At 36.0% G+C, this 17,801-nt stretch overlaps 1 protein-coding gene and 1 non-coding gene across 3 annotated transcripts in view; both read left to right on the top strand.

Annotated features, from left to right (window-relative positions):
* The window catches only part of Mios (meiosis regulator for oocyte development), a 45,639-nt gene extending 41,097 nt beyond the window's left edge, over nt 1-4,542 (top strand). For both annotated transcript variants that reach the window (XM_045160910.1, XM_004656189.3), the window contains exons 11-12: nt 3,218-3,347; nt 4,308-4,542. In XM_045160910.1, coding sequence (XP_045016845.1) covers nt 3,218-3,347; nt 4,308-4,404 — 227 coding nt within the window. In that variant the 3' untranslated portion in view covers nt 4,405-4,542. The remainder of the gene's footprint in view (nt 1-3,217; nt 3,348-4,307) is intronic.
* Nucleotides 2,813-2,919, top strand: LOC123464167. Its single transcript, XR_006639408.1, has one exon. It is a non-coding gene; the product is annotated as a U6 spliceosomal RNA (small nuclear RNA).
* Nucleotides 4,543-17,801: the final 13,259 nt, after the last annotated feature.

Here is a 17,801-nt window from a genome sequence, read left to right on the forward strand (position 1 = left end):
TAATTTGACTTCTATTTGTACCCTTTTTATTTCTTTCTTCTGTCTTGTTACTTGGGCTAGGACTTCTAGTACTGTGTTGAAGAGCAGTGGTGAGGATGAGTATCCCTGGCTTGTTCCTGATCTCAATGCAATCTGCTCAAATCTTTTCCCATTGAGTATTATTTGGGCTTTAGGTGCTTTATATATAACTTTTATTGTGTTAAGATATAAACTGCCCATGCCCATTCTCTCCAGTGTTTTGATCAAAAAGTGATACTGAGCCGGGTGTGGTGGCGCATTCCTTTAATCCTAGTACTTGGGTGGCAGAGGTAGGAGGATCGCTGTGAGTTCAAGGCCACCCTGAGACTACATAGTGAATTCCAGGTTAGCCTGGGCTAGACTGAGACCCTACCTTGAAAAACCAAAAAAAAAAAAAAAAAGAAGAAGAAGAGATACTGTATTTTGCTGAAGGCCTTCTCTGCATCTATTTAAATGATCATGTGGTTCTTGTGATTAAGTTTTTTATTTATGTGGTGTATCACATTGACCAATTTCCATGTGTTGAACCATACCTGCATTCTTGGGATGAATCTTGTTTGATCAAGGTGCATAATGCTTTTGATGTGTTGTTGAATTTGGCTTGCAAGTTTGTTCAGAATCTTTGCATTCTAAGTTCCTCAGGGATATAGACCTGTAGTTTTCTTGTTGTATCTCTGCCTGGTGTTGGTATTAGGGTGATGGTAGTGTCATAAAATGAGCTGGGGAGGATTCACTATCCTCTGATTATGTGAAACAGTTTGAGAAAAATTGGTTTCAGTTCTTCAATGAAGGATTGATAGCATTCAGCCAAGAAGCCATCTGGTCCTGGGCTTTTCTTTTGGGGGTGGTTTTGATTACTTTTTCAATTTCGATGAATATTATAGGGCTTTTAGCAGATTAATCTGCTCTGAGTTAAGTTTTGGTAGATGATGTGTGTCTAGGTATTCATCCATTTCTTCCAGATTATCCAATTTTGTGAATTAGAGGTCTTGGAAGTATATCCTGATGATTCTTCCAATTTCATTGTTTTCTGTTGTGACCTTTCCCTTTTCTATTCTGATTTTGTTAATTTGAGACTTCTCTTGTTTTCATTTGATCAAATTGACCAAGAGTTTATCAATCTTGAGACACTGGAAAGATGTCCCATGCTGCTGGATAGGGAGAATTAATATTGTGAAACTGGCAATTCTACCAAAAGCAATATACAGATTTAATGCTATGTTTTTCAAAGAACCAGATTTTCACTTCATCTGTTTTCTTAATTGTTTTTCTTAGTTTATAACTCATTAATTTCTGCTCTTACGTTATTTCTTTCCATCTGAAACTCTTAGGGTTAGATTCTTCTTGTTTTTCCAACACCTTTAAGTAGATGTTTAAGTTATTAATTTGGGATCTCTCTGTCTTTGTTATGAAGGCATTTAGTGCTATGAATTTTTCCCTTAGAACAGCCTTCATTGTGTCCCATAAATTTTGGTAGGTTGTGTTTCCATTAATTATCATTCAGTTCTAGAAATTTTACAGTTTTTTTTTAAATTTCTTTCACAACCCATTCATTATTTAAAATGTGTTGTTCCGTTTCTAGGATCTGGTGGAGTTCCTGATGTGTATCTTGTTATTTCTAGCTTTGAAGCATGGTGATCTGATATGATACAGGGAGTTACATCAGTTTTCCTGACTTTATAGAGACAGGCTTTATGGCCCAATATATGTTTGTTGCATATAGATTATGATTGTGATGTTTTCATGTTGGATTGTTCATAGGAAATCTTTTAAAATACAAAAGCACTTGATTTTAAAATATGTTGTCCCTTTGAAGTAGATTAGATGTTAATATTGTCAGTTTTATTTAAAAAAATAAAAACAGTATAAGTGGCCTGTTATAATCTCTTTTTTGTATATGTTAGGAGTGATAAAAACAAAGCAAAAGTTTACAAAAAGGTATAAAATAAGTGTCTCTATAATATATATTTTCTCCCTTTTCTTTCTTTATTTACATATTTGCACATATGTGCATATATGGGAGTTTCTTGCCACTGAAATCAGTTGGGTATCCAGCTTTATGTGGGTAGCTGGGGAGTTGAATGAACCCAGTTTGGCAGGCTTGGCAGGCAAGTGCCTTTAACTACTGAACCATATCCCTGTGCTTATTGTCTCCTTTTCTATTCTGCCTTCCCACCTCATTGTTAGTAAAGTTAGTAAAAATTTTAGGAGTAATTTCAGTGTAGTTACTTCTTAAATATTTGAACCTTCTCTCACCTACATATCATAAGCAAAAACCAACTAAATGTTTTTTTGTTTTTTTTTTTCTGTTTTGGTTTTTAGAAGGTAGGTATCTTGCTCTAGTCCAGACTGATCTGGAATTCACTATGTAGTTTCAGGGTGGCTTCGAGCTCAGGGTGATCTTCCTACCTCTGCCTTCTCTGCATTAACATTAAAGTCATGTGCCACCATGCCTAGCCCAGCGGATATTTTTATTTATTATCCCCAACTATAAAATTATTTCTGTGGTTGTAATGTAACTATGTTTCCATGTTTTATTGACTGCTAAAATGTAGATGTGAGCTGGAGGGATGGCTTAGTGGTTAAGGCATTTGTCTGCAAAGCCAAACTACCTAAGTACAGTTCCCCAGGACCCACGTTAGCCAGATGCACAAGGGGGCGCACATATCTGGAGTTCCTTTGCAGTAGCTGGATGCCTTGGAGTGCCCATTCATTCTCTTTGTCTCCCTCCCTCCCTCCCTCCTTCTCTGTCAAATGAATAAATAAATTAAAAAAAAATAAAATAGATGTACTCGTGCTCGCTTCGGCAGCACATATACTAAAATTGGAACGATACAGAGAAGATTAGCATGGCCCCTGCGCAAGGATGACACGCAAATTCGTGAAGCGTTCCAGATTAAAAAAAAAAAAAAAAGCCGGGTGTGATGGTGCATGCCTTTAATCCCAGCACTCGGGAGGCAGAGGTAGGAGGATTGCTGTAAGTTCTAGGCTACCCTGAGACTCCATAGTGAATTCCAAGTCAGCCTGGGCTAGAGTGAGACCCTACCTCAAAAAATAAAAAAAAAAAAAATTAAAAAAAATAGATGTACTCCCACTCAGTAATAGAGTAATGTATATATTAATGTGATTTTAGGGATAACTTTTGAGAAACTTAAAATATTGTGATATGGCTAATGAAGGTCACTTTCTTTTCTCCTAGGAGGATCCAAATCAGATGAAAAGGTGGATTTGAGCAAGGACAAAAAGTTAGCTCAGTTTAACAACTGGTTTACATGGTGTCACAATTGTAGGCATGGAGGGCATGCCGGACATATGCTTAGTTGGTTCAGGTAAACAGTACATTTCTTATTTGAGAAAATTAGCATTACAGGATATCAGATGATGTCCTTTTAAATGACCTGAGTGATTAATGTTACTTTATATATAGAAGTATAGCCAAAAGATGAATTTCTTTTTTTTTACTCTGGAGTAAACAAAGGTTGTATCAACATTTACATCAGTAGTTATCATATACATTTTGAAAATATAAAATCAAAAATAAATCCTTTGTAGAGAATAAATGTTTAAGTAGCATTATTTAACTTTCTTTCTTTTTGGGGGAGAGGGGATCCTAGGTAGGGTCTCACTCTAGCTCAGGCTGACCTGGAATTCACTCTGAAGTCTCAGGGTGGCCTTGAATTCTTGGCGATCCTCCTACTTCTGCCTCCTAAGTGCTGGGATTAAAGGCATGTGCCACCACACCATACCCAGCTTATTTTACTTTCTTGAAGGAGATGGTATGTTTATAGTTTGTTTAACAGCTGACTGGATATCCTATAATTTAATGACAAATGTATGTCTATACATATATATGCATACAAAATTCTGACTTAGTTATTTTCTAAGTTACTTGGTGTAAAATAGGTGACATCTTATGCAATAGAGATGCCTGGAAGCATACTTAACTTTGATTTTGAGCAGCACCTGTGCTGTTCGTGAATCTCACATTACTGTGCTCCTTGTCTGGTTTGCTTTATATGATCTCCGAGCATGTCTCTGTCGCCTTTGTAACTGAATATGCTATCTTGAAGTGTATGTTAAAAGCAAAGCTACTCTTTTTTCAGTTACTTTTTCCCCAAAGTTTGCCTTTCTAATTGGATGATTTTTAAGGCTTTTTTCTCTGTTTTTTTTTTTTTTTCCTCAATGAGATTTTGAAATTTTACACTATAAATAGGTAGGTAAAAAGTAAATGAATGCATACATGTATATAAAGTTTGGGTTCTTAAACTGTTACTTCTCATGTTTTTCAGGGACCATGCAGAGTGTCCTGTGTCTGCATGTACATGTAAATGTATGCAGTTGGACACAACTGGGAACCTGGTACCTGCAGAGACTGTCCAGCCATGAAATGTTATCACGTAAAGAGAAACTTTCGAGTGTGGAGGTTTTTAATAGATGCAGTTCATAGTTGAAAAACATACCTCAGAACAAGTCACTCATGACTTTCCTGTAATGGGAAAATAAATCATTCTATCAGATCAGCAATTTGATGTTTGAGTGATTTTGATGTGCTTCACAGAGGATAATACTGTCAAAATGAATATCAGACTGGGCATAAGTGCTGATTATTAGGTTAAAAAGTTTCTTACTGAAGAACTTTATAGAGTTTTGTCAAAATTATGGCTATTTTATAAGAAGTTTTAGAATAATAAAGAATAGACCTTGCACCTATATCTTCAAAGCTGATTTTAATATATTTTGATAAAAGTCCATATACTTTTAAAATCAAATGACTGATTCAGTGGTTCAGATGACAGTTTAAGCTTATCCATCTTTAGATTACTTTCAGCTAAAACTAAAATTATGGATTTTTACATTTCAAATTAGTCCCTAACCCACACTGGAGGGTAAGTTATGTCAATATATTATATCAGATAGACAGATGGCCAGACAGACAGACAGATAGGAAGGAGCCTTCTCCCACATATTTGTTCATTTTAACATAAAAATTTACATAAACTATTGTTGTCTTCCTCAAAAATTTAAAATCAAAAATATATCTTACAACTTTTTTCTTTTGAAAAGAGAAAAATAAGCAAAATTTCAAAGGAACATGACACGAAGTTTACAGTTTTAACCTTTTGCTTTCCAATATTCTGATTTTTTTAAGAGATTTTTCTCCATATTAATGTATCATCATGCCATCTGAGAGCACTTTGCTGAACATACAAATTCTATGCAAAATGATATGTAACAAACCATTAGGCATGGTCAATGTAGTGTTTCCTGCCATCACATTCCCTCCTGTTTCAGAATAACCTCTTTTGCAAAGCAGACTGGATTGTGTCAGGTGAAACAGGGTCACCTTTGAGTCTACTGTATACAGAAGTTGTTAACAGCAGGTATATAGGGGCCAGTTAAGGAAGTTGGCTTCTGTTTTTGTTGTTGTTTTGTATTTCTCTTCATAACTAGATGAATGCCAAAGAAATAAAGGATTTGGTCCCATGCTGTTTTGTCATCTGCCATATGCACAGGACAGAACTGAAATCTATAGTTTTAAGTTATCATCATAGATTAAAAAGAAAAGTATTTTATCTTACAGACTTGGAGAAAGGAACAGCTGAAACTGATGAGTTTTTATGTTTTCAGCTACACTGGGCAAAAACTAAGATCTGATACAAAAGAGCCTTTTTCTGGAAAAATGTTGGAAGTATATATGTGCTCTAAAGGTCTTACCTTGGTGATAGTTTTCTTTTTAAAATGAAAGGATTGGGGCTGGAGAGATAGCTTAGCAGTTAAGGGCTTGCCTGAGAAGCCTAAGGACCCTTGTTCGATGCTCAATTCCTAAGGACCCACGTTAGCCAGATGCACAAGGGGGCGCACGCATCTGGAGTTCGTTTGCAGAGGCTGGAAGCCCTGGCGTGCCCATTCTCTCTCTCTCTCTCTTTCTCTCTCTGTCACTCTCAAATAAATAAATAAAAATATTTTAAAAAATAAAAAAAATGAAAGGATTGGGAGGAATTACAATTTTTTCTATTATAAAAAAAATAGCTGCCAGGTGTGGTGGCACTTGCCTTTAATCCCAGCACTCAGGAGGACTGTGAGTTAAAGGCAAGCCTGAGACCAGATAGTGAATTCCAGGTCAGCTTGCACTAGAGTGAGACCCTACCTTGAAAAAAAAAAAATTGCTATTAAGAGACTACCATTCTTAAGTAAATCTTACTGGTTTCATTTTATTGATATTCTTTTTTCTACTTTGATACTGCTTCAGCTGAAGTACCTTAAATTTTACTGTGTCCTAAATATGAGATGTTAGTTTTAAGTAATGTCTTAAGTCTTACCATATACAATTTCATTTTCCCTAAAAATGTATAGTTCAAGATTAATGAACTTACTTGAAGTCTTTATAATTTTTGAACATAAAGTACAAGACATGAATATAAAGCATATCATGTAAATATATGCTTATTTATAATCATAATATGTAGGGTGACATTTTCAAGGTTGTTCCTTTGTGTTAACTTCCTAGTATTTTCTTTAAAACCCAGACCTAGTTTTTATGAAGCCTCTTTTGTTTTGCATTTCATTGTATGTAGAATGAAAAATAGATTTTAATTATTTCCCCAATTTTAATACTAAATCACTGGTATTTGGGACTATAAGCAGAAGAGATATTACCTAAATATGTTCAGTAGAAATATTTAATAAAATATTTTTGTTGCTTTTTTAAATGTTGGATGTTGTTAAAATCAACAAATCTAATCTAGGAAATATTAACTCCTCTATAGATAATCCACATGAAGTAATATAAGTCCATGTTTTGATGGCAAACTTCATAATTTTACTTAGAAGTATCATTTCTTTTAGGCTCAGTTTTCCATTTTAATGTACTTTTTATCCAGAATGGATATTGGTCTCTAAGGTGGTACCTTATAAAAGTAGCTTTCCATTTGCAATGCTGTACATAATGAATTTAAGGAAAAGTACAGGTCAGCACTTAATTGGATAGCTGCATTTAATTTTACTCATCTTTCTACAAATAACTTAAGTGTATCTTTGAAATTTAAATTATAATCTTAGCCCCAGTATCTTGGGTAAATTATTTGACCTTTCTTATGTATTTGAGAGAGAGGGGGAGGGAAGGAGGGAGGAAGAGAAAATGAGCATACCAGAGCCTTCAGCCACTGGAAAGACCTCCAGATGCATGTGTCTATTTGTGCATCTACATATGTGGGTTGATAATAGTACCTGGGTCCTTTGGCTTTGCAGTCAAGTGCCTTAACCTGTAAACCAACTCTCCAGCCCTTATTTGACATTTTAAAACTTTATTTTCCTCATATGTTAAAAATACATAATATCTGTTTTGTTGTGGTTGGGAGTATTAAGTAATGGAATAAATACTGAGTGTCATCTCCTTGTTACTTGGTGGAAATAATTATCAAACATATTTACTTTTAGCTCTATTGGTTACTCATGTGTCAGTACTTAAATTTGCCAAGAATAGCATTCCAAGTAAAAGATTAAAAATAAAAAGTAGTTAAGTCCAGTCTCAAGAAAAAAAGCAGGGCTGGAGAGATGGCTTAGCAGTTAAAGCATTTGCCTGCAAAGCCAAAGGACCCAGGTTCAATTCCCTTGGACCCACATAAGCCAGATGTACAAGGTGGTACATGCCTCTGGAGTTCATTTGCAGTGGCTGCAGGCATTCTCTCTCTCTCTGTCTGTCTGTCTCCCTCCCTCCCTCTCTCTCTCTCTCATTCACTCATAAGTAAATTTAAAATAGAAAAGAAAAAGCAATCCATCATGGATAAAATTAGAACATTACTAATATACAAAAATCCTCCTATGACCACTTTAGGTATTAATGTGATACATGATGTATCCATAGGTGAAGTTACAGTTATAGCAAATAAATCTCAAGTAAAAGTTCTTAGATGCTTTACTAAAAAGGCAACTTTAGGTATGTAATGCTAGAAATAGTAGCAGTAATTTAATACACAGTCTTTAATTATTCAATTCATTTAAAAATGTTGACTTAATGTAATTCTCTAACTGGAATTACAAAGTAATCTAAGCCAGTGCTAGAGAAATGGTTCAGTGGTTTAAGGCATTTGCTTGCAAAGCTTGACCACCTGGATTCGATTTCCAGTACCCACATATAGCCAGATGCACAAAGTGGCACATGTGTCTGGAGTTCACTTACAGTGGCAAGAGGCCCTGGCATGCTCCTATTCTCTGTCACACGCATACACATTCTCTCTCTCTGCTTGCAAATAAATAAGTAAACCATTTAAAGAAAACATTTAAGTCACAAGAATAGTCTTGTGAGCATCTAAAGGGTTTATATCTCATAAACATAAAATAGACATTTATGTTTGAATTCAATCATTTCCTTGGTCTTCAATCTATTTAAAGAGTATTCCAATTAATGCAACTGTACATTACAGAGAGAATTCATTGTAAACTGAGTAAACTGGCACATATCTCCAGGTCATATGAGACAACTACTCTTGGAAACATTGTTCATGTAACTGATGAGTGAAAAATTTTATAGCATTTTGTTCTATCTTCAAGAAGTACTACATGAAATATAAGATAGATATGTTCCCTTTGAGGGTCTGAGAAATTAAAAGTGTATCATACTTACTGATAAAACATCCCCTGGGAGAAAAGCTATTTATTACTTTTCCTAAGTTTCCTTTTACTATGTTTTTCATTTCTACTCCCAATATGTGAAGATTGGATTTTTAAAAATATGTACGCTGGACTTGAATGGTATGTTTTCCTCAAACAAGGACATCTGAGCAGAGTGAAACTGAATTCTCATAGGACAAGATTGCCAAGCATATATGTGGGAAGTGAAGGGAAGAAGGGCAGAACTTCAGTCTTCAAAAAAGCTTAAAAATAGCTCCACAGTTATTATGCACGAAACCTGACAATTGACATTTCTCATTTTGGCAGTATTCACCTACAGCCTACTCTCAGCACTGGCATACATTCATCTCTACGGTAAATGATTAATGAGCTGCCCATCATTTCCACTCCTTTCGTAGCAGGTGGTGAAAGCTGTGCTTGATCGGATTGCAGCCATCAGCGCCCTTACTGAAATTGATTCTGCAGCTGCAGAGATGTACTAGGACAATCATCTTTGAAATAAAAGAACAAAAAATAATCCCTTCTGAGTCACTGTCACACCTGGCAAGGTGGCTTTTTTGTTGCTGTTGTTTATCAGACAGGATTGGAAAACGTTAACAGGATTGTTCTTGATTTAAAAACAGCCTGAGAGTTTTCAGACTTCCTGTTCCATTTCTTTTCTGACTTTTTGAGACAGGATCTTACTGTTTAGCTCAGGCTGGCCTGGAACTCATGATTCTTCTGCTTGGCACCACCATGCCTGTCTCATTCTTTTTATGAGTCAGTGTCATGTGTGACATGCATATTTATGAAATCTGGCACATGGACCCAATAGCGAGCATACAAGTACCAAATTAATATTCTTTGGAGGAAAAGGAAAAGGATAGGTAGACATTTAGAAAGGCCAGATTTACCTAGCAGGGGACAGGATATAGATTGACAAGTGATACTCAGACACAGTGAAATGAAACTTGTATTTCAGCCAGCAGATATTGGGATAAAGGATAAGAACATCACTTAGATATTAGGGTGATGAGGGCTGCATTTCTAAAACAGATGGCAGCTAATGTGGGCCTGCAGAGGCCTGTGAAGAAGGAACAGATTGTAGCTTCAGTAGTGATGCAGCCAAGGAGAAGGAACTTAGCACTTTTGTCTCAGCATGACTCTGCTCATGGAGCTCCTGTCCATAAGTTCTCTATATATAAACTCACTTTTTTTCTTTCCACTTTGAACAGGACACCCTTTAGCACATTCCCTTTATTTTTCTTTATTACTACCTTGCTGCCCATGTCTGAATTTCCTAAGACCAAATGTTTAACCTACCTTTGAATTAAGCTTCACCTAAGTGAAGCACTTTCCTCAGAGCTGAGACTGATAAAGAAGCAAAGTGCAGGTCTTGTGCAGTGTATTACTGTCAGGAGGTCATGGATGCAACAGATACCCCACATCCTGAAGACAGCACTCCAGATAACTCCTCATTTAACTCCCAGACTCACAGCATGCTCTTCCCAACAACAGTCCTCAAGCCCCAGTGGTGAAAATGCAGCTATCCCATCCAGCATCAAGCACTCACAGCCATTTACTGAGCAGCTTGAGTCTCAAGTCTCCCTCACAGTCATCGTGAACTATAGAGTGAAGCCTTTCCAAACAAAGGTGCGAGCAGCACCACTTATGGACAGCAACTAATACAGACAGCATTGTGATAAACACTCATATCTATTTAGTTGAAACACAGTAGTGGTAGCTCCCTTCTAGAAAACCTTCCTCACCGTTGCCTTTTTATGTTATTTATTTATTTTTGGTTTTTCGAGGTAGTGTTTGCTCTAGCCCAGGCTGTCCTGGAATTCAAGGCAGTCCTCCTACCTCAGCCTCCCCAGTGTTGGAATTAAAGGTGTGTGCAACCATGCCCAGCTATCATTGCCTTTTGAGTAGGCTTTTAGTTCTGGCCATGAATTTTCTCTGTGGGGTGGGCCTCAGATCTATTCAGAGTTTCATCAACTGTTCTGTCCCTGATTATATTTCATTCCAGAGTCTGGCAGTTAGGCTATTGGTGGGAGTACTGTGAATTTTCATCTTTTTCTTTGTGGGTATTTTAAGCTAGAGAAGACTGCTTTGAGGGCTACTAGGTAGAGAGAAGTTTTACACAATATTTATTAATGTAGAAGGCAGAAACTTTCTTTTATGGGTAGAAATGGATAAATAATAGGAAGAAACACAGACAGGAGTGATAAGAGAAACCCATGAGAACACGGTTTCTACAGTTTGTCCTGGAACTTAAAGGAATTTTACATTGCAAACTTCCTTTATAAGTTAAAATTCTCCAGTGACAAATACACTACTTTTAGTCTCCATGAGATGAACTGATTAGGATAGGCCAAGTGTCTTTATTTTACTTTGGTGGTGAGCAAAATATTACGCAGCCTTACAAAGGAAGGAATTTTTGGCATATGCTTAAACATGGATAAACTGAGGACACATCCTAAAAGACATAAGCCATTCACAAATACCTTTTTTCCCCTTACTTTGTGTATGTGTGTGAGATCAAACCATTTTATTAGGAGACTTGAAGGTGGGAGAGGCTGAAGAGGTAAATGAACATCCTTTGCAGGGCAGATCTCCATGGCCCCCTTGTCACTACAAATATCTTTAAAAATATTTATTTGCAAGTAGAGAGAGAAGAGGGAGAGAAAGAATGGGCACACTAGGGCCTCTAGCCATTGCCAAACTCCAGATGCATGTGCCACTTGTGCATGTGGTTTTATATGGGGACTGGGGAATTGAACCCCAGTTTGTTGGGCTTTGCAGGCAAGCACACCTTAACCACTGAGAAATCTCTCCAGCCCCCCTACAAATATCTTTTGATTCCATTTGTTTGTGGTTTTCAGATTAATCAAAAGCCACAGAAACTTAAAGTAGAAAGGTGGTTGCAGTGATTTGGAGGGAATGGAATGGGGAAGTTATTTAATTGATAAAAAATAATTCAGCTTGGTTTAGAAAACTGGCTAAGCAGTTAAGTTCAGGCCTGTGAAGCCTAAGGACCCTGGTTCGAGGTTCAGTTCCCCAGGAACCAAGTAAGCCAGATATGCACAAGGTGGTGCATGCATCTGGAGTTCGTTTGCACTGGCTGGAGGCCCTGGTGGGCCCATTCTCTCTCTTTCTCTCCCTCTCTATCTGCCTCTTTCTCTCTGTTTGTCACTCTTGAATATATAAATAAATAAATAACAACAACAACAACAACAAACAAAAAAGGTGTGTGCCAACATGCCTGGCCAAAAAAAAAAAAAAAAAAAAAAAAAACCTTTACAAGATAAAAATTTTGGAGATGGGTGATAGTGATGGTTACATAACATTATGAATGCACATAACATCAGGGACTATTAAAATGGCTAACAGGGTAAGATTTTTTTTCTCTCTATTTGTCACAATAAAAAATGGAAAAATTGAGAAATGCTGTGTTAAAGGAATAAACTGACAAGAATAAACTGTCCGTTGGCCTACTTACCATTTTCGCTGTAATAATCACGTATGTGTATGGTTATTTCCTGGAGGTATATATGAAAGTGGAATCTGAAATAATTTAAAGGTGTTAGCGCTGGTCACTTTTCATTAAGCTGTATGAAGCAAAAACTAGCAGTAATAATTCTTTTCTGAATACTAAATCTAGCTAAGGAGATCAGTTGATTTCCAAGTTGTAATATATTGTATGTAATTGTAATATGCTACTAGAATGGTACATATACAATATAGAATGCTACAGATAATATTCCATAAATGCACAATTGTTATATAATACTTCAGTGCAATATTTAAAAATATTAAGTATATTAACATGCAAAATAATATTTCAAAGCCTTATATGAAAGTCTATTTACATGACTGTATTACTATGAAAGTTATAGTGGCCAGGAGTGGTGGCATATGCTTCTATTCTAGCACTCAGGAGTTAGAGGCTGGAGGATTAGAAGTTTGAGGCCAGCTTCTGCTACACAGTGAGAACCAGATTCAAGAAAATTAAAAAAAAAAAAAAATCAATGACAATAAATAGTCTTAGAAACTTTCCAGTTCCCATAAACATCTAAGTATTTGTGCCTGAAGTTCATCAGGTTTTCCTACACAAAGGAATCATTTTCATGTTTCAGTGTGCATTCCCTTTGAAAGCCTGCAATCTTTAGTAGACCACATGAGCAAAGTGATCTGCCTCTGGGTTGGAGGGAAATGTTTTCCTATGCCACCAATGTAACTAGCTTTGTAACAGCCATTGCTATTTGTAACCATATCTATTGATCATAAGTAACATGTAGCTGAATTTAAATCTGTTGAGAACATGGAAGGCAGCACTACTGTTTCTAAATGTTATTGACTTCATGATTTCAAATCTTTTCTGAATATATTGTAGATTATCCCTTTAAGTGTTCTGTTGTTGCAAAGAGCTGTTTTGTGTTTTGTTTTGTTTTGTTTTGTTTTCTTCTCCAAATCCTGGCAATTTCTTAATCTTATTTCTAGTTAGATAATTTACTAGGGAACTTATTGCTAGATCCTACTTTTAGATATTATGCAAGCCAAATATATGTGTTCCAGAATGCTTAGGAAGTCATACTTAGAAGCATGTGGTATGTTGTAATCCTTTATTCCTGCACAAAATTGATGACTTTTGTAAATTACAATCACAAATTTACAAGGGTTTCTTAGCACTTTATCAGGCTTATTTTTCCTTTCAATATTTAATCCTTAGTCACAGATAAGACAGAGGAGGTCTGTGTTTGTTTAAACACATTATCTTAGATATAGTTTTAAGTCTCAAATTTACCCTGAATTGCTTAAAAAGTATCTTTCATTTAAGCCTCAAAATTTAGGGGACATTAGGGATGATAAAGAAAAGCAACACAGAGCATATCTTATTCATCCTGAAATGTTTTAATTTCCTTAACAAAGGTATGAAGTGGAATATTAGCGCCCACTCCCCCTTAGCATATGAATGGTCCTATATCAAATGACAGTAATGAATTGACCTGTTCTACCTCCACAGGTGACTGGAGTTTACATTTGGTAAAGCCACTGTATTAATTTATAATGAGAAAACAGGAAAAGATGGAAACATTTGCACATGTCTTAAATTCTTTTTTGGAAACAAGAGCAGTTTAAATAAATATCACAACTAATTCCAAATTGTTTTCATGATTTAATCATACTTTGAAGGGAATTGCCCAGAGGGTCAGTCTTTTTAGGTCACTGGTTTCCATAGAAAAAGAGGTCTACAAATTCTCCTGGCTTATAAGCAATGATGTCTTGCTAGCTCTTCACTAGGTCTCTAGTATGATCATCTGGAAAACATTTAGTAATTTCTAAGGAGATTCCAAAAATGAGGCAATCCCAGGTCCACTTTCTGACTTTCATAAAAGGTCAAGTCCATAACTAACAAAACTATAATATTTCTGAGACACATGGAAGAAATAATTAACTAAAAGTACTTTGATCGTTTTAAAAGATAGATGCACCACTTAAAGAGAAACATGTGTTTTTTTAAAATGAGGCTCAATGTTTTCATAAAATTTAAAGTTTCTAAAAGGTTAAAGAAAAATATATAAAATAATTCAGTGAAATGTACTGTTTCTGATTTCCTGTCAGGTTATATTAAAAGTTCACTTGGTATCTGGGTTTAGATGAACCTGGTGTGATAATTGAAGTTTAATTAACAAAATAAGAATTGCTATTTAAATAACTACTTCCTAAATAAATGTTTAATATAAAAATTATATTAGGTCAGCTGAGTGTGATGCTGCACACCTTTAATCACAGCACTTAGGAGGCAGAGGTAGGAGATTCTCTGAGTTCCAGGCCAGCCTGGACCCAAGAGAGACCCTACCTCACAAAAACAATAATAGTAAGTCATCTCTTTTTTAAATAAATATTTTTAACACATTTTACTTTTTGAGAGAGAGAGAGAAGGAAGCAGAGAGAGAGAAAGAATGGGCACACCAGGACCTCTAGTCATTGCAGATGAACTCCAGATGCATGAACCTCCATGTGCATCTGGCATACGTGGGTCCTGGGGAATAGAACCTGGGTCCTTAGGCTTCACAGGCAAGCGCCTTAACCACTAAGCCATCTCTCTAGCCCACATGTACTCCTTTTTGCCAGATTAGGGCACATAGTCTTTTGATAACTATCTTGGTATTTTCTGATCTTTTTAAAAAAATATTTTTATGTGGGCTGGAGAGATGGCTAAGCAGTTAATGGCACCTGCTTGCAAAGCCTTATGGCCCTGGTTTGATTCCTCAGTAACTTCGTAAAGGCAGATTCACAAAGTGGTGCATGTGTCTGGGGTTCATTTGCAGAGGCAACAGGTCCTGGCATGTCCTTATTCATTCTGTGTCTGTTTCTCTGTCTAATAAATAGAAATGTTTATGTATTTATTTGTGGGGTGAGGGGAGATAGGCACACCAGGCCTTTTTGCTGCTGCAAACAAACTTAAGGCGCATGTGTTACTTGTGCATCTGGCTTTACATAAGTACTGGGGCAGTAGACTTTGCAAGCAAGCACCTTAACTGCTGAGTTGTCTCCCCAGTCCAAGTTTACTGATATTTATCTGAATTTTTATATGCAGAGCCTACTATATTTAGTCTCTCATTTTTAAGAAAAATATTTTTATTTACTTATTAGAGAGAGACAGAGGCAGATAGAGTGAATGGGCATGCCAGGGCCAGAGGCAAATGAACTCCCAATGCACATGCCAAGAACTGAGATGGTACTTATTCTAGCCCAAGCTGGCCTGAAACTCAAGGTGATCTTAAATCAGCCTCCCCAGAGCTGGAATTGTAGGTGTGAGCCACCACAACCCACTTGCAGTCTATGCTTTTCATTTTTTCACATTTTAATTTATTTGTATGTACAAAAGAGAGAGGGATAGGTGGAGGATGTGCACACAATGGCCTCTTACTGCTACAAATGAAGTCCAGACACTTTATGCATCTGCCTTTATGTGGGGAATCAAACTCAGACAAGCAGGTTTTGCAAACAAGCACCTTTAACTTCTGAGCTATCTCCCTGTATCTTTTATTTTTTTTAAAAAGAACACTTTTATTTATTTGACAGAAAGTGAATGGGAGCACAAGGGCTTCTGGCTGCTACAAACAAATTGCAGATGCATGCACCACTTGTGTGTCTGAGTTTACATGGGTACTGGGGAATTGAACCCAGGCTATCAAGTTTTACATGCAAGCACCTCCAGGTCCCTTGCATCTTTTAAAATGATGAAATACTATGTTGCCAACATTCTGTAAAATGAAAAGTAGAAACAGTACATTAACTACAATATTCATCTTTGCAATCAAGATTAACATTACATTATAAACTGTTCATAAACTATAACTCTGATCTTAATTAGACATCTCATATTTCTATGCTATAGACCAAATGGGGTCATAAACAATAAAACTGGCTTACATTATTAAGAAGTAACAAACTATGTGTTTTTTTAGTGCTCCAGACTACATCATCATCATTGAAAAAATAACCTTGTAGTAGTAGAACTATTAAGTTTCTTTTAGCAGCAGATCAGAACGAAATTCTAGCTAAGTTAAATAAAAGAAGAAGCCAAGTTAAAAATCCTTTAGAATTTGTCAGTTCAAGAACAATATGTTGAAGGTTTCCCCTACTTTTTCCTCTAGCAGTTTCAGAGTTTCAGGTCTCATGTTAAGGTCTTTAATCCATTTGGACTTAATTCTTGTGCATGGAGAGAGAGAATAATATTTTCATCCTTCTAAGATACATATCCAGTTTTCCCAGCACCATTTGCTGAAAAGGCTGTCTTCTCCAGTGAGTATTTTTGGCATTTTTATCGAATATCAAGTGGCTATAGCTACCCAGACTTACATCTGGGTCCTCTATTCTGTTCCATTGATCTACATGTCTGCTTTTGTGCCAGTACCATGCTGTTTTTGTTAACTGTGGCTCTGTAGTATAGGTTAAAATCAGGAATGGTGATACCACCAGCCTTGTTTTTGTTGCTTAGTATTGGTTTAGATATTCAAGATTTTTTGTGATTCCAAATGAATTTTGGATTTTTTTTTCTATTTCTATGAAGAATGCCATTAGAATTTTGATGGGGATTGCATTAAACGTGTAGATTGCTTTTGGTAAGATTGCCATTTTCACAATATTGATTCTTCCGATCCAGGAACAAGGGATGTTTTTACATTTCCTAGTGTCTTGTATAGTTTCTTGCTTGAGCGTTTTAAAGTTTTCATTGTAGAGATCCTTCACTTCCTTGGTTAGGTTTACCAAGGTACTTTATTTATTTATTTTTTGATGCAATTGTGAATTTACTGATTTCATCTTCCACATGTTTGTTGTTAGTATATAGGGAAGCTACTGATTCCTGTGTATTTATTTTGTATCCTGCTACATTACTAAAAGTGTTTATTAGCTCTTACAGTTTATTGATAGTATTTTTAGAGTTTTATATATATATATATATAGAATCATATCATCTACAAATAGTGATGATTTGATCTCTTCCTTTCCAATTTATCCCTTTTATGAGTGTCTCTTGCCTTATTGCTATAGCTAAGACAGTACTATGTTAAGTAAAAGTGGGGACAGTGGACACCCTTGTCTTGCTCCTGATTTTAGTGGAAAAGCTTCCAGTTTTCCCCATTTAGTAATATGTTGGCTGTAGGCTTGTCATAAACAGCCTTTATTATATTGTGATATGTTCCTTCTATTCCCAGTCTCTGTAGGACTTTTATCATGAAGGGATGTTAGATTTTGTCAAATGATTTCTCTGCATCCAATGAGATGATCATGTGACTTTTGTCCTTTAGTCCATTTATATAATATATTACATTTATTGATTTGCATATGTTGAACCATCCCTACATCTCTCTTGGTTGGAGTAAATGATCTTTCTGTTATATTCTTGTATTCTGTTTGGCAATATTTTGTTGAGGATTTTTGCATCTATGCTCATGAGGGATATTGGTTTGTAATTTTCTTTTTTTTTTGTTCTATCTTTACCTGGTGTTGGTATCAGGTGGATGTTGGCTTCATAGAAGAAGTTTGGTAGGATTCCTTTCTTTTCTATCTTATGGAAAATCTTAAGAAGCAATGGTATTAGTTCTTCTCTGAAAGTCTGGTAAAATTCTCCGGTAAATCCATCTGGACCTGGGCTTTTC

This window comes from Jaculus jaculus, chromosome 10, assembly GCF_020740685.1.
Source record: "Jaculus jaculus isolate mJacJac1 chromosome 10, mJacJac1.mat.Y.cur, whole genome shotgun sequence".
NCBI classification, from domain to species: Eukaryota; Metazoa; Chordata; class Mammalia; order Rodentia; family Dipodidae; genus Jaculus; species Jaculus jaculus.